This window comes from Amblyomma maculatum, chromosome 1 (assembly GCF_055883805.1).
Source record: "Amblyomma maculatum isolate TAMU_Amacu chromosome 1, ASM5588380v1, whole genome shotgun sequence".
NCBI lineage: Eukaryota > Metazoa > Arthropoda > Arachnida > Ixodida > Ixodidae > Amblyomma > Amblyomma maculatum.
Genome location: NC_139344.1, coordinates 285,315,867 through 285,339,795, shown reverse-complemented (window position 1 = coordinate 285,339,795; position 23,929 = coordinate 285,315,867). Strand labels below are relative to the sequence as shown.

The 23,929-nt window shown below is 43.0% G+C and overlaps 1 protein-coding gene across 4 annotated transcripts in view; it reads right to left on the bottom strand.

Annotated features, from left to right (window-relative positions):
* Positions 1 to 20,298: 20,298 nt before the first annotated feature.
* The window catches only part of LOC146206727 (pseudouridylate synthase TRUB1-like), an 82,633-nt gene continuing 79,002 nt past the window's right edge, over positions 20,299 to 23,929 (bottom strand). For all 4 annotated transcript variants that reach the window (XM_084591537.1, XM_084591533.1, XM_084591534.1 and 1 more), the window contains one exon: positions 20,299 to 20,567. In XM_084591537.1, coding sequence (XP_084447663.1) covers positions 20,353 to 20,567 — 215 coding nt within the window. In that variant the 3' untranslated portion in view covers positions 20,299 to 20,352. The remainder of the gene's footprint in view (positions 20,568 to 23,929) is intronic.

Below are 23,929 nucleotides of genomic sequence, written 5' to 3'. Positions count from 1 at the left end.
AAACAGTTGAGCACTCCAGTCTTTAGAAATCTGTAGAATCGCCTTCAGTTTGTAGAATTATTGGAATAGGTCACTTTCCGATCGCTGGGACATAGACCCTCATGACAGCGCTGTCACGTGAATAAGGACCACACCAGACCGAAAGCTTGTCTCATATAAAATAGCTAACCAAGGTATACCTTACAGCATTGTATTGATTTTTATGGTGCATAAGCAACTAATCCTGCCATGCACCAAGAACAAGGTTTAATGTATTTATTTTGTGTGTAATGACTAAAATGTTCTTTAGGATGTAGCTTGTTTAGGAACATTTTAGGAAACGAAAAATGCAGGAAATTTGCACGTCTCTCCTAGAATCATGCTGGTATGGAAAAGGATCTGTTGCAAAACTGTACAAAATGTTTCCTCTTATTTTCTCGACTCTGGTGCACGTGTAAGATATGGTTTATTGTTAGTTCATCTCCACACTCCTTGCATATTGGTTTGTCCTCTTTCATAAGTATGAAGCTGTGTGTGAGGTGTGGATATGTGTTTTATGAAGATGACCTAAAATGGCCTCCGTGTTGTGTTTTTGATTACTGCATGATTTCCATTCCTTAATGACAGCTTTGACAAGTATAGTTTGTAGTTTATTTCATTGTTTCAAAAATCCTGCCATTTCACTCTCACTTTTCTTTGTACAAGCTTCTTGGTATCTTCATGCAGCATATTCACCCTCTGTAATTTAGCATTGCGTCAAGGTAACCTAGTTATTTCCTTTCATCACCTTTCAAGACAACTGTCCCGATTTCATAAAGTGTAGGGTTTCTGACGACAGGAACTCCTTGGAAGTCATAGAAATAAATGAGATCCACAATCATGAGCTATCTAGGGTGTGCATATACATGTCCATCGCTCAGTGGAATGGTGTCAGTACGCTGTTAGAACAGGTCTTGTGGTAACAACAACCATTGTCTGAGGTGGTCCTTTAATGGGCATTGAAATGCTATGTAACTACAGCTACTGATAGAACTCTTGATCATGTTATGTGATGGTGCGATCCTTGCATGCATATTAGGTATACATTTCAGAATCTGCAGTGCACCACTTGACCATTTGCCACCAGTTCGTGTGAAAATGTATTTGTCATGCATGTTAACCAGTATTTAACAGATGACCCCTGTGCACAAGCCAAAAGTGCTACGAGCCATATGTCACGAGGCCACACAACATGGCAGGAGCTGTTAAGTCAAGCTTACAAAGTTATATTTGAAATATGTTCTGCGACGTTTCAGCTCCAATTAAGAAAGGTTGAGGCTTACAGAGGTCTATGCCAGGTTGTCTATCACCTAACAGGGCAGCCTACGACCGTATGCTAATGAGTATATCTGAGATAACAGAGACATGAATTAAGGAATTAGTAATTATGTTTGTAGCAAAGGGCATGTAAATTAACGGGAATCCACAGTGGGATCTGCAGACAAGAACCATTAATGCTGGCACACCATACCCTTACAGGTGGAGATTAGGAGTCTCCCTAATTTTTTTTCTGCTCAACACTTGTCATTTCCTTCGTTCTTCCAGATGAGGAAGATGTGAAAATGATAGCATCGAAAATTCCAGAGACCATCGTTAACAAGGATGCTGATCCCAACAGCGTAAAAAAGGAATTTCAGAAAAGATGGGTAACTAGTAATGCTGGCAACAGTTGAAGCTAAGTGGAAAGGCATGAAATTGAAATGTAACATATGCAGAGATATGTTGCGAGACGACCAGTCTGTGGTGTGCGACATCTGTCTCCGTTAGTTTCATCAAGTGATTGGCCAAAGCAGATGGGGCTTGTGGTTTTGTGATAAGTGCAGTGTAGTAGCATAGATGCAACCTTGCCCATTAATAATTGGAGTGGAGTAAGTGCATTGTTTTGTTTTTGTAAGATGTTCATGGTTTCCATGCAAACAGTATGAGAAATTTTTTCCTAGAGAATGTTTGCTGAAATGTGAATATAATGTGCAATAAAACTAGTGTTTTCTTGCTATTTACTTTTCCTTGTATACATTAGTTCTGTGAAGAAAACCACAGGCTAGAAGGAAATGTAATGGCATGCATTTTGATACTTGGGCTGCTGAACCCAAAGATGCAGATTTGGTTCCAGCCACAGCAGAGGCATTTCAATAGAGGCGAAACAATAGGCTGTCATGCACCGTGTGGCGTCAGTGCATGTAAAAGAACCCCAGGTGGTCGAAATTATACCGGAGCCCTCAACTATTGTGTTCCTCATAGCCGTAGTTATTTTGGGATGCTAAACCAGATATATATCACATCATACTCTGAGTAAGATGCTATTCTTGGTCAGTTAATCATACACTAAATGATCAATTTTTTTCTGCATGGTACAGCAGCATTTTGTACAATTTTACTTTAGCCTTCATGAAGAATATCACACTGGCTCCACATGGCTTTCTGTTGACCCTTGATATGCGTCACAATCACACACCTGAGTATGGATTTGTCTAAAGGCACCTATGCATGCAAGGAGGGGACCATTACTTTCTACTTGTCAGAACTGAAATGCATGATCCACATCATTTCTGTTATTCAACTGCTTGCTATTTGAACTGTCCAGCATTGATGCAAGTTTCAAAGAACTGCAATTAGCAAATTAATCTAAGCAGCAAACCATGCCAAGAACTGCTTCGGTTTCATCTTTAGCAACTGTTTGGGAACTAAAATTAGCCAAATGTTGCAAAACATAGATGAGAGGTTACAAAATCTAAAAAACAATGCAGCCTAAAAAACAATGCAGCCTACCTGTGGCATGTAGGGTTTCACATCCTAAAGTGACATATGTAGCTATGAAGAATACCGTAGTGGAGAGCTCCAGACTAATTTGACTGCCCAGGCTTTGTACTTTGCATTGACATCTTGCAGAAAACAGAAGCATTTGCATTTCACCTGCACCAAAGTGCGACTGCCATCACTGTTATCAAACATCACGACCTTGGGGCAAGTAGCCGAACGTGCCACTAAGATGTCGCAGCGTGTACGTACATGCTATACATGTCAACCTTTCTAGCATTAAAGCTGTCACATGCATGGCAGATATTCATGTTCAGCTTTGGACTGATAAGTTTAAAAGTGTACTATTTGTGTTTTTCTAGTATGAAAAACAAAGGGAATTAAGGAAAAGCGAAAAAAGAAATGAACATAATATGTTGAAAAAACACTAGTCATTAACACATAAAGCATATTCGTTCCTTTATTATGATAAAGTGGCCTTCAACAATAGTACAAAAGCCTGAAAATTTCGAAAGGTGCTGTGCCAGGCAGCTATTTTACAGAAACCTGAACCATTCCACCTGTAGGAATGCGCATCCCGGCGGTGTGGGCTGGGCACTTATATTTCGGTCCACTCCAACATACGAAAACTGCATGCATCATGTGCATTCCCATTTTCCAAGTTTTGAGCTCTGTAGTGCAGGCTAACAAATTGTCGATGACTTACTTTCGTCTGATTGTTGCACAGTGCGTGTAAATAAATTACCACTGCACCTAATAAACACTGACATGCACGTGCAACACCGCCGATCATGAACGGACACACTGACGTCCGTCCGGACATCGGCGCACTCATCACAGCACTCTTCGTAGTCTCACACAGCACTCTAGTAGGACGTAATCCGTAATCACAGCATCTCACGGTATGCACAAACCACACCTCCAGTTGTACAACAAACACGAATGACGCGATGCTTGGGCTAGAGACACGCCGGCGGTGCCCAGCTTTTTCAGCGCCGCTTGTACTACGTAGAACTTGCAGCACCAAACCTCAATGCGAGCAGGAAGCGATGCGTTACGTGACGCATCTCATCACATATGGAAGTGAGGAAACTTTGAAGAATCAAAACTACATAATTACATAACGACCGTCGTAGACGTTAATCCACATGATAACGAGGACCAAATGAGCGGGCGTGCGGGCCGCGGGCTGGCCGTCAACACCGCGATTACATGCGCTTGCGCTCTGGTCGTGCTTGCCACCCTGCCGCGGTCCAACTCACGTAAACCTATCATCATGCCATCACGTAGTATATCACCCATTCTAGGCACTATTCTTGCCACTGTACTATTCTTTGTAATTTCACATTTCACGCATACAGTATGTAGTACATATACTTCTTGCACCTCGCACGTACACCATGCGTACACCTCATACCAACTTCGATTTGGCTACATATGGCTACCATGTTGCTACGACCACATCTCTAGGATCCGTCCGGCTTTCCCGACGGATCCCAAGTCCCATATCGGAGAAAAATGCGTTGGGTCCGTCGGAAGAACCCTACCGATCGGGTCCGTCCGCCGTACCTCTAAAAAATATTTCCCGGATCCGTCCGACGGATCCCCAAGAAAAACGCACCGGGTCCGTCGGACGTACCTTTAAGACCACTGATCGGGTCCGTCCGACGTACCTTTAGCCACAGCCTTAAAACAAGGCTGTCCTCTATCACCGGTGCTGTTCATGCTTTATATGATAAACCTGGAACGGAGGATACAAGACAGTAACCTAGGTTTTAACCTGTCATATAGATTAGGTGGAAAGGCGGTAGAGCAGCGCCTCCCGGGTTTGATGTATGCAGACGATATTGTGCTGCTAGCTGAGAGTCTGGAAGAATTGCAAACTCTAGTTAAGTATTGCGGAGACGAAGGGGAAGCTCTAGGCTTCAGTTTCAGCGCAGTGAAGTCGGGACTGATGATTTTCAACGGCTCAACTGATCAGGGTCTTAATACAAGGCCATCAAATACCTAGAGTAGCTGAATATAAATATCTGGGGGTATGGGTAAACGAAGGATTGGCATACATTGGAAAGCATGAGCAATCACTTAAGGCCAAAGGGCGAAGGAATGCCGGGATAATGAAGCATTGTGGGGATACAATAGGTATGAGGTTTTGAGGGGTATTTGGAAAGGAATTATGGTGCCCGGACTTACTTTCGGAAACGCGGTTTTGTGCCTAAAATCAGAGGTACAGTCGACATTAGAAATAAATCAGAGATCCGTTGGACGATTAGCACTAGGTGCCCACGGCAAAACTACAAATGAGGCGGTACAGGGAGATATGGGCTGGGCATCTTTCGAAGTACAGGAAGCTCAGGAACGCCTGAGGAAATTGGACAGTAACAGATGGGCAGCTAAAGTATTTAAATACCTGTACTTAAAAAGCGTGGACTCACAATGGAGGAAAAGAACTAGGAAACTAACTAGTAAGTATGCTAGTAACAAGGACGGAAAAATAAAGAGCATTAAGCAACAGGTGAAAAACACAGAAGGTAAAAATTGGATAAATTCGATGGAAAAGAAACAGAGTGTGGAATTATACCGTAAGTGGAAAATGCAGATCAGGAAGGAAGATTTCTTTGATAACTCAAGAGGCAGTGCCCTACTTTTCGAAGCTAGATCAGGGTGCCTTAGAACACGCAGCTACAAAAAGAAATTTAACAATGGAGATGATACATGTGCTGTATGTGGAAACTCCAGTGAAACAATTGCCCAATGATATCCATCCGGAAGTTGATGCAGGCGCAATCACTGTTCCTGAAGCTCTGGGCACTCTGGGGTTTAGAGATACCAGTGGCCGGGTGAATAAACCGGCGGTGGAAACTAGCAAAAAACGACTGGAAGATTGGTGGCTTAAAAGCAGAGAAGTGGCATAATGTTAGTAATGTAGGAACAAAAATTTAATAAATAGAATGATGGTTTAGTTAACCATTCTAAATCACTCATTAAGATATAGGGAGAAAAATGAGCATGATAGCTACTGCTACCACCCCGTTTCAAAGGGGACGCTCCTATATTCCATCCATCCATCCATGTAGCACTCTGCTGGTTGAGGGGGTGCGTTCGTGCGACCGCGGCGTTCTCGCTTTAGAAAAACGCACTGTCTACGTCCACACTTTTTAGATTTGTATTTGGCAGCTATGCAGAGTTTGGATATATTAGCAACTTGTGCTACAACTAAGAGGTTTCTAACTGCAAACGCGTGTCCGATTTCTCTCCGAAGTCCTTGGCGAAAAGTGAATTAAGGCGCTTGTATGAAAATGACTGCGGCGCTCGATTGCCCAATTTTCTGAGGTTTGTGATTCACGGCCGCGATGATAAAGAGTACAGAGACACGCAGGTTTACGTGTGTAACGTGTAAAGCTGTATCCGTATTCCTAATAGGCCGCAGCTGTCAGCACCTTTTTGTCGCGCTTGCCTTCTGGACCGTGAATTTGAATTTACTGTCGGCGCTGTTTATGGAAGAAAGGTGCATAAAAATTGCCACAAGTCATTATTGAACACATCTTAAAAGCTTGCAGTTGCGCATCCTCCGTGCATTATCAGCAGTTTAATCTGAAAATTTTCAGATAACTGTACAATTGCGTATTAGCTGTATTCGCGTAGAGTATGATCGATCGATAGGAAAGGACCTGACAGGAGCTCTAGGAGTGTGAAAACAAGCATTTAGTAGGCATCTCGGGTTGATGAACGGCGGCTCCACTGCTAGCTTCCTTGACAAAACGTACACCTGTGTTAATCATAACAGGCGAGGCGTATATGTTGTAAGCATCCGATTTCTCGCTGGAGCGTGTCTTTTACTACTCTGAGTGCATCAATTAATTTGCTGCCCGAACGCAGTTTATGGCACGAAAAAAAAAAAAAAAATCCGTGAACATATATTTTCGAGAACCACTGTATACGGCGCAAATTTAAGAAGACAACACAAGAAAGAAAAGGACAGTGCAGAGTTCCTAGTTTTTCTTTGTTAGGTTAGTCTCACTGTACAGCGAGCACCACGGAGCGATGCTAGCAAGGTCGCGCCACGATTCTCCTTTTTTTTTTTTTTTTTTTTAACGGTTACGAGACTAGATTTATTTTACAAGAGTCGGACAGTACTGGAGAGGAGAGAAACATGAAAGGGGGAGAGCTTTCTGCTGTGGCTTCGGCATGCTGGTCTTCGCGGGGCGAGCGGGCCATCCGCAGCTTCGGCTCGGGTTTCGCTTGCGCGTTCGAAGTGCGGACCAATTCCTGGAAGCCGTTTGTGTTCTCGTTTCTTCTTCCTGCGCTCTTCTGGTGCCCCCCTATGTGCAGCGTTTTCGACTCGTGTATCCTCCATTTTCTACAGACAGCACGTGCTCACATGGCGTTATTTTATTTCTTGTGTTGTCGTCTTTGCGCCATGTACAGTGGTTTTCAAGTCATGAATGATCGCCGTCATATTTTCGAGCTTGCTCAAGAAGCAAAAGCTGAACTGACAATAGCTGAGTTCCCATTGTTGCGGAAGTTTGTGCCGAGTAAGCGGTTAGCAGGCTTGTACAAGCTTCGCAATTCAATTTCATTAGACTCTATATTTAGCAACATATATATACCCAGTACTGTGAGCTATCACGCACTTCAGCTATAATATGCTGGCTGTGGTCAACAGATATACCAGCGTATTCTTGACGCTTAGTAATGCGTTGAATAAAGTTGTTTCCTAACTACTGGTCCTACTTTTTGTTCACATTCGTGTCTGCCAGCTTTGTGCTTCCTTGATGCAGCATGTCGACAATCCGGCTAGCTGGCCCTGCTTACCCTTCTCCAGGCTTATTGTTTCCACAAGGCCATAGAATGAAATACAACTGAAAAACTAGGCTGGTGTACGTGTCATTGATGTGATCAGGTCATCGTGTATTTATATCCATTAGGGAGGATTTACATTCGCCCCCATTATTTTCCAAGAGCCACATATCTTCGTGGCGCCTTTCCGGTAAGCATGTCCGGCAGCCTAGCACAATGGTTTTGTCATCGGGTGGCTTCTTCGTATTACATCGCCCACCGCAAAACAAAACCTCCGCAATGGCAAGAATACAGCAGCGAAGGGGAAGGCAGGCAAAGGCAAACGGCGCGCAGCGCGCGGTGCCGCGCGCTGCTACATTGAAGGCGGTGGTGGCGGACCCCTGCGGAGGCGCTCAGAACTAGAGGAGTGAGCCCACTACTGCCACTACCCAGTTCTAGCTCACTTTATCATGGAGGAAGATGTTTGTTATGGCATATGTTATGGTGGCTGACAACATTGCATTTTTACGTCGGTTCTGCACCCGACATTGTTGTGGCTGAAGCATCCGACTGCAAAGAAAATGCCTGGGAAATGCAAATTTCAAGGCGCGCGTGGCTTCACAACGACGCTTACAAAGACTCGATTGCACCAGATGCAAGCCTTGCAGCAAGACCTTCAATATCACCACCATGGGCGAGTCGGCATTAAATAGCCATATGAAAAGCGTCAAGTATGCTAGTGTCATGAAGACTGCAGCGAACAGCTTGGTGCGAAATTATTTAGTCCCAAGTACGAGCCAACAGTCAGCCGTCCCGCCTCCTTCGCAGTCGGGAAAGCTAGATGATGCTTGCAAGACACACGAGCTGGTGACGAAATTCTGTGGACTTTGAAGGTTGTCACATCGCATTTCTTCTAGCGGTCATCATCAGATGCAGGCCAGCTATTCCAGCGTATGTTCCCGGACAACGACATGGCCAAAGCGTTTTCTTGCGGAGAGAAAAAATGTGCCTACGTGACGTGCCATGGTCTGAGGCCCTTCTTTGGCATAGTTTCGCCTGGTGTACCCACACTTTGGGGAGAGATTCTTTACACTCCGCTATCTTATGGGCGGAGCCATGACGTCACCTCATCGGATCACGTCAGAAATAAAAAACAACAAAAACAAAAACCGGTGGAGGCGCTGCTGTTGCTGCTGCTGCTGCTGCGTTTTCCGTGCGCGGGCGCGCCTCTGTGTCGTCTGCTATTTGTCCTCGTAGGCAGTCCCAAAATGATGGACAGCGATGACGAGCACCCACAGGAGACCGTAATGAAAGAACATTTGAAGGAGTTGAAGAAAAATGACGATACCGGCTTTCTTGAATCCGATGAGGATCTCGAAGAGTTCGAGAAGAAACTTGCATCTGCTCGCGTCCAGTTTTGCACGGAATCATCGAAGACATTCAAGTCCGGAGCCTGTGAGTTTGCCTGTTTCATGTGTATTATTATGATAGATTCAGGATCGAGAATTTAAGATGATGTTTTTTCAGCTCCCTGTTTGTGTTGTCGGTAGTATTGGCAATGAGGCGCACCGGCGGGTGCGCTATGTTCGCGCGTCTTTATAAGTTTCTATATATAATGAGCATTCAACAAAGTATCTAAATTTACGCGCTTTAGTGCATTGTAGACAATTGGAAAGATTGCGTCGACGGATATTCAGAATATTCGCTTTTCAACACGTCTCACGTGTAGAGGAGAGCGCATTATCCCCATTAAGTATAATAATAATAATAATAATGTTTATTTTTCCATCACCGCAGGTTGATGGAGCTCGAGGTGGGAATAAAAGCTATTAACGCTTCACTAAATTCCCACTCCCTTTATATATATAGCTTGCACATCCACGGAGTTTTTTTTTTATTTTTTTTTTATCAGTATAGTAATTTTTTCAGGTATCCTGTATTTTACCAGATCAGTTTTCAAGCATCAGCTGCAGCGTAGTCCCAGATGAGAATGTGTGAAGAGTAAACTGAATGAACTTAATTTCCTCCGTAGTAGTCGACCGGGATACAATGATCGAGATGGAAGTTCAGGCAGCATATACAATTAAGTGATGTGTGCGCAGAATATATCGCCTAGATGAACGCGCCGACATTGGTTAATTTCTCACGTTTGACATTCTCGGAACACGTCTCGGAACAAAACTTTGGCTGTCCGAGAAAAAGGAAACGCTGTTAAGTAACAAAAAAAAAAAAAAAAAGATATTCGTTTAGCTCGAAATCGGTGGATGCGGGTAAATGAAAATTAAATCAGATGCTTCTAATTTCATATCTATAACCGCTGCTCCAGCCGCAAGAACAAAAATGTATTGTGCCTGTAATTCACGTTCACTTTTCCCCACTCGATGACTTTTTAAAATATTTTTAACGTTCATTCTGTAACTGTCTTAGTGCATTATGACGTGATCCTGCTTTTTAATTGCAAAACGCATGTATGCGCCACACATCCCAACGATCACGTTCCATAGCGAGAAGATCGACGTCGTATCAAAATTGCGCATATGTGCATGCGGTAGCCACTATACAAATCTTTCACTGCTTTACGAGTTGCAGCAGCCTAGTTAGCCTAGTCAGCTCTTGCTCTCGTATGGAATGGTGTTCGAGTATGGAACGTTCCCACGCTGATTCATCAAAAGGTCGCCACAAACGGGCAGTTTTCAACAAGCACGCGGCGGAACCAAAGCTGTAGAAATCGGGCGTGCAACTACAGGAGCGATTCCCTTTGTTTACCGTCCCTGTCGGCGTGTTAGAGGACACAGGACGGTCAGGGATGCGTGGTGCAAAAGGAAACCGCAGAAGCCGCCTCGGGCGGTTCCCATAGCCAGAAACGGGAGAACAGTAGTGGGGAAGGGACCTCGCAGGAGATGGACCAGCGGCCGTGGGGCGCCGTCCGTGTGACCGACCCACTGCGAGGGCGGACGACGGCTTCAAAGGAGCCACTTGAAAAGCCTAGCCTGGCAAAGAACAGGCACTCCGAAGATGCTACGTGCAATCCTCCCCCTAGTTGAGATAGAATCAATGGGGAGGAGGGGGCTGAAGTTTTTCCTATCGATTGCGTCCAGTTGGTCGCTGTATGCCGCACAATAATAAAAAGGAATGTTGAGTTATTACACAAAGTGTGTATGAGTGATGAAAAAAGTAGTCATCCATTTATTGTGTGCCATTAGTTCATCTGTCAAACCATTTCATTCTCAAGCAATATATATATATATATATATTTAGAAAGAGAGAGAGAGAGATCTGTGTCACATATAGTGCCACTTAGAGTACCGAAGTCAAAGTGCCTTGAACTGTAGCATTTTCAGCTGTTAATTGATACTCTGTGTATAAAAAATAAGTTAATGTATTTTTTTTCACACTAATTAATGGTGTTATCTTTTCACACAGCCCAGCTCATGTTTTCCTCAAATCGAGGAGCAGTGCCAATCTCTCTCAACATGCCATTCCGCGTTGTCCGGCGAGTGAGCAAGGACTGCGTGCTGGGCATTGATCGCAACAAGAACAGAAAATGTCCAAGCAGCAGCACGGTAAGGAAACTACACCTTAAATAATATATAAATTATGCACTTTTCTAGAACAGTTACAACTGCTACTCGCAAAACAAGGGCATGATCTTTTTCCAGTAAGAATGACTGCCTAAAATATGAGTAAGATGTCACATTCCCATTGGAACTTCTGCACAACATTCTATTTTGTATTTGAAAGCCTCTTTCATCAGATGTGGATGTGGTTACCTCAATCAGCAGTTTCCAAACTAAACCTTCTGCATGCCAATTACCACCTATCAGATGACCTCATCGGATTCTAGCTAGAGTCCACCAGGGTCATTGTGTTTTCCTGCTCTCTCTTGGTAAACATTTTTGCCAATAACAACCTCCATCTGTGCCATTTTTAACAATTCACTGACTAACATAGCTTGGAGCCAGCAGAAATGCTTTGTGCTTGAATAGGCTCCTTAAGTAAAACAAAAGTCTTAACTATATTAGTCCTGACTGTTATACAGTCTTTCACAATGCATTTTAAACACACCCTCAGCAAGCTATTATAGAATTGCAAGATAATTATAAAGTTGCTCAGACGCAGTTCGGCATTAATTCTGAACAACTGCTACTAACACTTCTTAGAAAATATATATACAGGCAGAAACCTAAATATGTCTTGATGAGCTGCAGATCTACAGATGATGAACATCAGTGTAAAATGGTATAAGTGGACATTTATATTGACTAACAATAAAATTTATTGCTGACAGATGCCTTCATTAATAGTGTGACATCATATTGTGCCATTTTGACAGATGAAAGCAGCAAATATTATCACGAGTGATTATTCTTTCAGACGAGTTGCCCACCTGACTGGCCTCAAGATGTCTTTGGAAAGAAAAGGATGACGTTACAGGAAACAAAGAAAAAAGGATGCACTGCAAGCATACACTTAAAGTGGCTTATTGTATATCCCGACTTCAAGGTAGGCCTGATTTTTCTGTTCCAGGACAAGGATTTAAATTTTAGCAATGTGTATGTGATGTGCAGGGCTTAATATCTGAGAAAGATAAGGAGGAAAAGTCTAAGCGAAGGTATAGCCATTAGCAAGAGGCTTCTGTCAATGGTTGTCTCAAAGCAGCTAGAATGGCCAAAGGTTACTTATACAGGCAACTGAGGATAAAAACTCGTGTTAGAAACACCTCTTGTAGCCTATATCACTTTGTGATTTAAACCCTATAAACCAAATAATCTTAATGCCAGTGAAACCAAGTGACAAAATGCTGTTTTCATTTATTCAAGCATGAAATTAAATACAATTTTCTCATAAAAATAGAACAGGTAAAACTGAAGCTAAAATCTCCAGAATGGCAGGAAAATGTACAAGGTGAATTCAGGTTTATTACTTTGCCCTTCATAATTTTTTGTTCGTCAGCATAATGGGAATGCTACTGACAAAGATGGAATTGTGGTGCCAGGCATTTAGAAAACGAAAGAGCCAGCAGCATGCCTAGGACCATCATAACTTCCTGTGCTGCACGACAGCTTTGCTACAATCAGCAGTTGTTATGGCAAGTTAGTGTCTAGCTCAAGATTCTGTCTCACAGCACTGATGAAAAATGTACATATATGTGTCAAAGTATTATGAAGACAAATAAAAAAGCTGAGACCGTTAAGTTCACATTTTGATGAGAACAGAGAAGCATACCCACACATCAGCTACATGAGAGTTGAAATCATGGCCTGCTCGAAAAAGTCAGACCCAGAACCAAATATATTTAGAAGGGTGGATGATTGGACTTGTTATGTTAGTTCATGAAGCAAGAAAAAAAAAATTGCAGGGCAAAAAAAAAAAAAAGCCAGTCAGGGAACTCCGTGCAAAAAAAAAAAAAAAAAAAAAAAAAAGTTGCCATCGTTCCATAAAATCATTGACTGTCACATAATAAAAAAAAAACATGGTGCAGCGATCTAGTGCTAGATTGGTTTTTCGGCTCCTAATACGTTGAGTTATTTCGCAGAAGGTGGCGGTTGGCTGCACAAAGAAGCACCGGGAAAAATTTGTTAACTACGTCGAAAATGCTGTGTGTGCATGAAATATCTCTCTCCTGTGGCGAACAATGTGTGGGGCAAACGGGCAGATGCCTAAATGATTAGCTGCAATAGCATGGGCCAGACGTTAAGGACATGTGTGGGAAAGGTCTGTTGGCCACTGCCGCATTTGCAAAAGCATTCTTCCCCTTCTCAAAAAAATGCTTGGTTTTAAAAGTGCACGAAAACCGAATAACATGTTAAATAATTGAAGCGAAATAGACTGCACTTTTCAAAGGTGATTGTGTAAGTAGACCCCTGCTGTGCTGTTGCCGAAAGAGCTCGCATATCTAGGAGGTACGCTTTGCTAGTGCATGTTCTGATCGTGCACTTACGATACGATGGTATAAAAACCGCCCTTCCTTTCCAAAATAAATATTGCTGGAAGTTAGCACTGTGCGTGTTTTCTTTTTCTGTCCATGTTTTTTTTGTGCTACGCTTTCTTCCTTGCAAATATATTTGTACCTCTGGCTTAATTTCTAGGAGTGTGAATTCTCTAGTAGTACAATTCACAGTAGCTATCTTACTTAGGTCTGGTGCACCAAGAGTTATAAGCATGCAGCCCAAATATTGCAGAATACAGAGCAAACTGTTTATAAAAATTTTGCACTACAGGAAAACAGGTTATATCAGTATAATACAATAGAATTTATTCTTGGTGATGTCATAGTAATTAAAATAATTCCCAGTGTTATGCAGTATTTAACCATAATGCCACCAATAATATTACATAAGCAAAGGAACAAAACTGTTATAATTACTGGAGGCTGGTTGATATAACTTAAAATGCTTCAATATCCATTGCTCTGATACCTACACATATTAATCTTTTCAAGAAACATATATATTTTGTAGACAATATACACATCTAATAATTGTCATTCCCTTTTGATCATTTTGCATTTCAGGTTGACATCGCTGATGGCACAGGAATAGAAAGGACATACAGAATGAAGGCTGACAAGATAAGACAGCTGGAAAATGAAATAGAAAGAAGAGCGAACATCAGGACCGAGCAACGTATATACATCACAGTGTCATCCATGAGAGTGCACAGTGGGCATGAATTTGAACACATTGCAGGCTTCAGCCAAGCTGTGAGTAAACAAGTATCGGCCAAAATACATGACCTTGTGCACGAAGGCACAACATGTGTCCAAAGAGTTAAACAATGCTTAGACTTTTATGTCAAAGAAGTTCTCTTCGCAAATCAGCCAAAGCCGGACACAAGCTGCCGAGCATTCTTCCCAACTGATGCAGATATACGTAATCATATCCAGGCTGCGCTTCATAAAGACAGGATTAGCTCCCTAGATCAGGAAAATGCCGAAGTCTTGATAGGCACATACCAAAAGGATGAACCAGACAGTAACTTTTTTTACAGATCATACAAAAAGAAAATCTGTAACAATCTGAGATGTGAAAGTGATGAAGTACAAGAAGAATTGGAACAAGAATGTGAAGAAACACTTCTCTTCTGTTATCAATCAAAATTCATGAAAGAGATCATGCTAAAATATGGCCAAACTGTTGCATGCCTAGATGCAACCAATAAGACAACGAACTATGCTTTGCCACTTTTTTTGATCGTTGTAAAGAGCCCACACGGCTATATGACAGTTGGAGCTTTTATACCACAATTTGAAACAAGCACTTGCATTGCAGAAGCACTTGCAATTTTCAAAAAATGGAATCCAGCTTTCTGCCCCGACTATTGGATGATTGACAACAGCCAAGCTGAGATAAATGCTCTGCATGAATCTTTTCCGACAAGCAAAGTTTTCCTGTGATTTCCACCGAGAGCAGTCATGGGACAGGTGGCTCAAAAAGAGTGAAAACTGTGTGCAATCAAAGGAAGCTGTACTTGTTGCTCTCCGGAAGATTGCAAACTCAACTAGTGAAGAGGAAATGGAACAGAACATCAGTGTCTTGAAGAGCTCCGAACATTGGGAGAATGAAAAACTGAAAAGGTACATAGAAGGACATTGGCTGAATGTTAGAGAGATGTGGGTGAGAGCTTACAGGCTAGATTTCAATGTTGTAATAACAACAAACAACGGTACAGAATCACAAAACAAAATTTTGAAGCACAAGTATTTGAAAAGTAATGAAGGAAGAAAAAAGTCTCTGACCACGTTAGTATCTGTTATCGTAAAGATGTTTTTACCAGGAAGGCAACAGGAATACCATAGGCGTTTGATGGCTGCATTGTCATCATACAGGGCTTACAGTGACACTGTACCGAAATATCTACATAACAGACCTCCATCTTTCATCAAACACATGATGCAAAGAATGTACACAGCTCTAGAATACACTGAAAGTGATGTCAGCAGCACAGGTGCGGCCGGAGAGTTCACTGTGCGATTGCAATCTTCCCCTGGCTGGCACACGGTAAACATGTCTCGACCAGAATGTACATGCATGGACTTCAAGGTGACCAAATTTCCCTGTAAGCACTTCTGTGCAGTCTTCCGGCTAACAGAAATTTCATTCGAACAACTACCTGAGGGCTATTTAAACAGTTCATATATCTCTGTAGCAGAAATGCCCACCGCTTCGAAACCGGGCACCGAAGTAGACTATGAAGTGAATCCCCACCAAGAGAGTGACCAACAAGAACACAATAGTCAGAATGAAGAGTCAGTGCTCCCGATAGCCTCATGCTCCTCCAACCAATTAAAACTAAAGCGAAAGAAAGCTCGAAGCCTTGCAGAAAAGTTCACCAGCCTTCTTTACTATTGTACCGATTCTTTGGCTTTGGACGATGCTAATGAGAAGCTCGAGGCAGCTTGTGCTACTTTGAGTGCATCAATTCCATCATCAAGTGGCTTACATATACGAAGTTCTCCGACCAAAGGTTGTTCAAATCATAGGCCCCGTCCTCTGCAGAAGAAAAATCTCAAAGCAAAAACAAGTTCCTTGTTGCCAGCAAGGATGAGCAGTGAGCACTGGCGCACTAAGGGTCGCATTGGCAAGCGTGCTGAGGACTTACGCAAAACAATCAACGTTGACCCTTTTCTGTCGGCAAGCAAATGAATTTACAAAAGCAATCAGAGGAAAATCATTACATTGGTCAGGAAGCAGTATTTATACGAGAGTCTCAACATTTCAAAGTGGCCAACATGTGGAGACTACAATGACGTAACTGCTGTAGTATAGCCCTGATTTCAAAGAAACTGCTTGTGGTTTTAGCCAATACATGAAGTTATCAGTTTTCATAAGCCACTGCTGAAAAATTGGCAGGACTCTGTTATACTGTTTTCCTGTAGGTAAATGGACTAAGAAGAACTCTAATTGCATGGCGGTACAAAAATGCAGCCACAGACTGAAGAAACTACTCTGCGCTACCTAAATAAGGCTATGCTTCCAGGCAGCGAGATGAATTCCCTTTTTGATGGCTGGTTGATTTATGGGGTTTAACATCTCATAGGGACTCAGGCCAATGAGGAACACCGTAATGGAATGCTCCGGATATTTCGGCCATCTGAGGTTCTTCAGCACGCATTGACATTGCGCGGTATGAAGGAGCGCTGAACAAGGGATAAAGGGAGTGGAAGCCTCAGTTTGCAGGTCGAGTCAACGTTTTGACAAGTGGACTTGTCTTCTAGGACGAAGACAAGTCCACTTGTCGAAATGGACTTGTCTTCTAGGACGAAGACAAGTCCACTTGTCGAAATGTTGGCTCAACTTGCGAACTGAGGCATGCTCCATTTACCCTTGCTCAGTGCACCTTCATACCGTGTAAACCATCTTCTTCCTCTCATTCTACCTGACATTGCGTAGCACATGAACACCTTGCTTTTCACCTCCATCGAAAAGCGGTCGCTGCAGCTGGATTTGATTCGTCCTTTGGTTCTGCAGTAGAGCACCCTAACCACTCAGCCACCGCAGCGGGGTACCTTTATTATGTTCAGCAATCTGGTACCTGTGGGCATATGTACACAGTACTTTGATTTTGCATGCAAATTTCCTAACTTTTGTATTTCTCTTTCTTGTGCTCACACGCTCATCTAGTGACATGCTATAACTGCTTACATGTATGTACCACATCTTAGACGGAAAAGTTCACTGCTGTGTTCCCGAGTGCACACAGCTTGTATATTAAGAGATCTTCTTGTTGGGCTAGTTGGTGCCTATTCATTATAAGTTAAAGGCGCCAAAACAACACGCACACACACAAGAAAAGAAGAATGGGACAGAGCGCCGAAGTCTTAATAGGTCCCGTTCTTCTTTTCTTGTGTGTGTGCGTGTTGTTTTGGCGCCTTTAACTTATAATGAATAGCTTGTATAGTATCCTACTGCATTTTCTGTTCCTGTAATTTGTTTGCCTGTTCTTGCATTGACTCCATCATATTTATGATGAGGTGATGCATGTTGACATGCACTATTTACTGTATATTCCTGCATATGCCACCGCAGACTGCTTCATCAGAATGCAGTTTGAACAGACCACTTTATGCCTGCTATGCCGTCTGTATGCACGACAGAGTTGTGCGAGTACTTTTTTTTTTTTTTTTTAAACCTCTGTTGCGGTGTCTCAATGGTAAGGGTGCTCGACTGCTGATTTCGAGAACGGGGGATTTAATTACAACCGTTTCGAAAGGCGTTCCTCTGCTGTGGGATTTGACTGCACAATAAACAATCCCACGGGGTAAATGTCGTGTTAATAATGAAAAAAAAAAAACGACACCAAAACCAGCCTCTGCCATCATCCGTCATAGCCGATGCCGCTTTCATGCGTTCAACCCGGGCCAATATGCATTTCTTTTCTTTTGTTGTTGAAGGCTTCTGTGCATTAGTGAGCCCATTTTGCTTTAGAGAGATGCTCGAATGTTTGGGAAACATATTCCCTGCACCTAATTGTTACCCTAAATATTACATAATACACCTAGATCAATGTACTTTACTGGTAGCGTATTATAATCATTATAATCCCTTTTTGTCCAAGTGCTGTCTTCCGACAAAACTCGTCATTTCTGACAAGGGGAGTAAAACAGCTTCATGTGGGCTTAAATATCAGTGTTTAGTTCGGGAATAAATAATTTTTATAGTCGCATGATAAGATGACCTCCATTTCTTTCGGAATAGTTATATATCCGGCATCTGTTTTGGAAGCAACCCTAATATTTTACTTCGCATAAGATTTAGTCACTACTAAATAATTAGTGATAAAGAAATTTTTAGCCTGTAAAACTGCTTCCCAGAACATGACAGTGCCCATGCGCAGTTTATAATGATGTCTTCGCGGCGAGTAATTCATAGCTTGCACTTTAACGTTACTGAAAATTATTCGCTGATTATTGTAAATTCTGTCAAGTGTGTAAAAGTTCTCTCACAAGGTGAAATTTATTCGCATTGCAAAACAAAATAATTACACTACTAATTTACCGTTATATATTAACATCACACACATCAGAAATCCCTTATACTCTCCTCGGTTTCAGGAAATCATTTACAGTTAGTGGCGCATGCATTAATACACTATCACATTCTATGACAGTGGCCGCAAAATGCATCTCGGCAAATTCAATCCACTCAGCGCTGTACACGTGAACAATCAGCATTCCTGTGCGGCGAGGTTTCCTGTACAGTGTCGGCGCGATCTCATTTTTGGGGAATACTTGTGCGTGGTTCTCTAGGCCAGAATTGATGTGCACTCAGTCTACAGCAACTCGCCATGCAGTGCGCTGCCAATGCTACATTTAACCTGCTTAATCCTCGAGTCAAGTACGATGTGATGAACCAGGCTGCCTCGATTCAATCCAAATTACTGCAGGTCAGAGCACGAACCTTGTATCTGCGTGGGCTTGACACTAAATTCGCCGGTCTCACTCGCATGAGACACGTGCAAACTGTTTAAAAGTCGATAAGAAAAACAAAGCTGTCATTAGGCAGGCCCAAGCATTAGGCGCGTGAGCGCGGTACAGCGCAAGAAACGTGCAAAGTAAATCTAGAAGACTGGTGGTTGCGTGCTTTGTTTTCCTAAAATCCGCTCTTCTTCTGCTGCATTGGCGAAATCCTTGGATGTTTTTCTGCAATATTGTAGAAATACTGCAGAAGACACGTTTTCATCGCCAACAAACCCGCCGTAAACTCGGAAGCAGACCTATGCAGCGTGCGTTTCTGCGAGCGCCGCCGGCTGCCGATCCACACTACCGGAGTGACAGTGGCGCCACCTCTAGGTCGATCTCGCGGCGAATTGTGGTGTGATATTAAGAAGTTTATTGCAGCTGCAAAGAAGGAAGTAAGCCCCCAAAATGTGGATCATTTCACAACTTGTGCGAGTTTGCCAGTGATGTATTGCTGCTAGCAAAGCTTCAATTTGCACTAGGTGTGGCCATGACCCTCAAGCCATTCCTCACTGAGTACCAAACGGATCAGCCCATGGTGTTCTTTCTAGCAAGGGACTTGGAAACAGTAGTCAGGAAGCTACCGACGAAGTTTCTGAAGTGCTTGGTCTTGTCTTCAGCAAAAGGAGTCACTGGTCTCCCGACGGCTTAGTGCAATACAAGTTGTTCCTTGAAATGTATCTCTTTCGATTTTGTTCAGTAAAGTTGGTACCCAATATTGAAAACTACTGCACGTAGCATTGTGCAGAGTCCTTGAAAATACTCCAACTGGGCCTTGAAATTCCTTGAATATCCTTAAATTTGCCCATTTTGAATCTGTACGAACTCTGCATTTACAAGTGCTGAGTCAAGATGGAAAATGTTCTAGTTTCTGTCGTGGCTGTGGATTCATGTGACCAGATGACCAATTAGCTCCTCACTTCTGCCCTGCTCTATTACATTATGCAGCTTCGTCTGCAGTACTATATATAAATTAATATTTGCTGTTATTATTTGCACAAATTTGAGGTGAGAACACGGTGTAAAGTGCAGCCATTTGGTTATGGACTTTTCGCATGTCTGACACACGTGGCAGTTTATTTTCAGCACCTTTACTCTCAAGACCAGAAAAGCACCCGCACATGCTGTACTTGCTGACTGCACGAAAAAGAACAAAAGAGGGTTGATAGCATTTAGTTTCTATGCAGCAAAAGGTATGAAATGTAAAAAATTTGCCAAAAAATTTCACAGGCAGCTGTGCATTGAAACTTATATCGGGTAAAAGGTGGTTACAAATGAGACATGGCTGAACTGAACAAAGTAGCATTATTTATTGTCAGCATACATATTTGCTACTTGTATCAGCAGTACCTGGCAAGATTTTTAAAGAGGTGATATTGGTCCTTCATATCACTGCGAACTTTGTCAACATGAGAGGACCACAGGCTGCGGAGCTTCTCCGATGCTGCACTGGCCTCATCCCATGACCATCTGTAGGCCGGCAGCGCATGCTCCAGAGTGAAAGGACCATACTGGGTTTGTTCCAAGTGCACCACATGAGCGCAGCTATCGAGATCTGCAAACATTGATAAAAAAAAAAAAAATTGTGCTTCGACTTCCATTCCCTCAGCAACACTGATGAGCTCCACAATATGTTACCCTGAAGGCTAATTCCACAAGTAAATCCTCCAAAGCACTGTGGCCATAGGTTCGCACAGCTGACAGTCACACTGCTGCATTCCTTGTTTCCTCATCCACAAAACAAGCCTACTGGGACACTCAATCTTCGCTATGTAGTCAAGTGCCACTACCTCCAGATACAAAGTTTATGTAGTTATTTGGTTCCGAATACAAAAGACATCCAACCTATCAAAATTCATTATCAACTGACAGAAGAGTATGAAGAGTTGTGCATGGATGTCAAAAATGTTTGGAAGTGGTACAGCGATCTCGCAGCTGGTCGCACTGAAATTCACAATGAAGAAAGAAGTCAGAGACTATATTTCCAACAAGATAGCTGCGAAGGTTGAATCATGCATTAAAATTAGAGGGCCACTCTCAATGATCGCTACATTTGGTTCCCGAGATTACTCAAAACATAGCTCATATCTGCACCGTTGGCACACGAAAAGCAACATATATATGTTGGATGACAAAGGAAACCAAAACTTGGCGACGCCACAGGCAACATTTTGGCATGGTTTGGCTTCAACGCTTCGTGGCTATGCGCTTTGCGTGGTTCTGTTTTATGCCTCGCCTTGGATTTAAGTGCAGAGCAGCAGAACAAGTCTAAAGCTCTCCTTGGCACACTTCTTTCTAAAAACCTAGTATGAAGTTTATACACAACTCTATAGTTCATCATACAGGATGGCCCTGCATGAAACCGGGTGGAACTGTCATACTGGATGACCCTGGATTACTCAGTGGCCCTGATTGCTGGGAGAAAAAACGATGTCTAGAAAAAAAGCTGAAAGCTGAAATAACCACAGCTACAAATTAGGAAAATTAAAACAAAATAAAACAAAAAAGTATAGCAGCACTAAAGTGCATTCACCACTACACCATGTCGAGTGCCAACACTACTACCATTATTTTTACGTCTACTGTGTAGCTGCACTTTTCACAGTTTTGGCATTTTTCTAAGCTTTTCACAGGTGTAAACACTCAATGAAGCATTGAACGAATTGCAGTTGGTTCATATGAAGGGCTAATGGTGAAGGAAACAAGAAATTGTGTAAAATAGGCCCCGTGTTTCTTTTTTTTTTTTCTCTACCACACTTCATTTTTCATCCCTTGCTACTATTTAAAACACCCATATGTAGCAGTCTCTACTCATCAGTAGCATGAAGGCAGCTAGGCGATGTCAGCCACTAAACCAGTAGCTTTACTTGCTGCAGACACTGTCAACTCAGTGATGTGCAAACAACTCATCAGCAGAACTAGCCCAGCCATTAAAAGCATTACACGCTCTACAGGGCTGAGGTTACCAGGAATGGGAATTCAAAGGCAAGGCAGATGCAAACATAGTGACAGCTAATAAAGATGCCTGCAAAACCCAGCCAGCAGTAGCTTTTATTTCGGCTGTTGCTATACCGCACCACTCACGCCAGCCACCAATTACGGTGCCCATGTTCATATTGACGGTTGAAATCACAAGCAAATCCCAAGTTTGAATCAGAGCGTAGAGAAAAGACTTTTCAACTCTGAACTCTGCAATAACTGCATCTTTCAATGCCGGCCAAGTGACAACAAATGCAGTCAAACTATCAGATTTTGCTCACAGCAAGAATTTACTGTGAGCAGTTGCCCCTTCTGAAGACATCCTACAATGTCTTGATCACCAAGGACACCCTCACCACTGTCATTATCCACCACTACCACACATTCGTGGCATGAAAAATGTGGCAAATTTCACCTAAATTTAGCTGCCAAATCTTACAGCCGTTGCTGGCATTTACCTATTGTGTTCCATGACAATCTTGCCTCGCTGGTCCACAGTGAAATGCTTACTACCAAGCATTTGCAAGGCATTGGCGCTCCACCTGTCTACTAGAAATGTCTGGTCCAACCTGTGCAGAGTATCAGCTATGCATCATCTCGCTCTGACGAGAATACAGCTCCCAACCAACGTCTGCTCCCAAAATTTTCATGGCTCACAGATTCGCTACCGCTGTGGTTACCACAGTCCAGCACCTCCACCAATCCTGTCACAGAGGGGACAAATTTATTTATTTTATTTATTTATTTATTTTGGTACCTTAAAAGGAGTAGATTACGATGCATATAAAACTTCCGTATGTGATCTGAGGATGATGGGTCAGCATGGAGTAAGATGCTGTTGGGAAAGTCATTTCAGCCCCTTGCGGTGCGAACCAAAAAAAAAAAAAAAATAGATGTGCAGATGTCCAGGCAGAGACATGGTTCCTAAGGCTGGAGGTGTGATAGCCAAGTGCAGTATATACAGTCGAACCTGGATATATCGAATTTTGGTTATATCGAACTCACGGAATATCCCCTTGAAAATCCCATGTAAAAGTATGGGCCTAGTGCGCTGGTATGGAGGCGCCACTGCTCCGGAACAAGTAGCGCCACCTCCCGCCGGCGCACCCATATGTGGTATGTCTGCTCGTCGAAGAGAGGCGGCGGAGTGAACGCGAAGTCTACTCTTCTCGGCAGAAACCTTGTGAGAAGAAAACTTTTGTCGGTCATTTCCTGCCTCGTGTCACACGCGTACATAACAGACACATGTACCATGCGTGTGTGTTGAAAAATAAACCAAAAGCAAAGCGAAAAAAGCCGCTACCCATTCATGCAGTCTGGTAGAAAGCCGCCGGCGCTTTGTGCGCAGCGCATCGTCGGCGCGCGAGCGCTTCTGCTGGCGGCTCTACGGTTTTTTTTCCTTTGAAGTAGGAATTCGGAACCCGAACAATATGGCACTTTGAAAGTAAAGACACAATAAAACAAAAACTGAGCCAGTGTGCAATGCGCAGCACTGGCTTTTCCCCTCGGTGGCAGTGTATGTGGAAACGGCATGCTAGACCCCCCAGAAGCGACAGCCGAGAGCTGGGCTCCGTTGGTCAATAGAAAGGCTCTTAAAAAAAAAAAAAAAAAAATCACGTCTTCCCCAGGACGGGACGAGCAGGCTGTATATGGAGATGTACCCTAAGGCGTCGGGCCTTGCGTGCACGTGCTTTTTCGGCGCTCGGCAGTTCTACCGTAGTTTTTATTTTCTACTCGATGCGTCGAAATAAGTGGTGACGGATCAGTGCGCGGAAAAACAGCCATAGCTGAGCAAGCTCCACAGCGCGTGCTGTTCGGGGGATTTCGCGTGATCGGGAATGTTGAGACTTAAGAATAACTGCTTGGTGCGCGGTCAGAAACTGTACGAAGCCAGCACGTGCGTGGAGTGCGCGGGGAACTTCACAGTGCAGAAGGGCC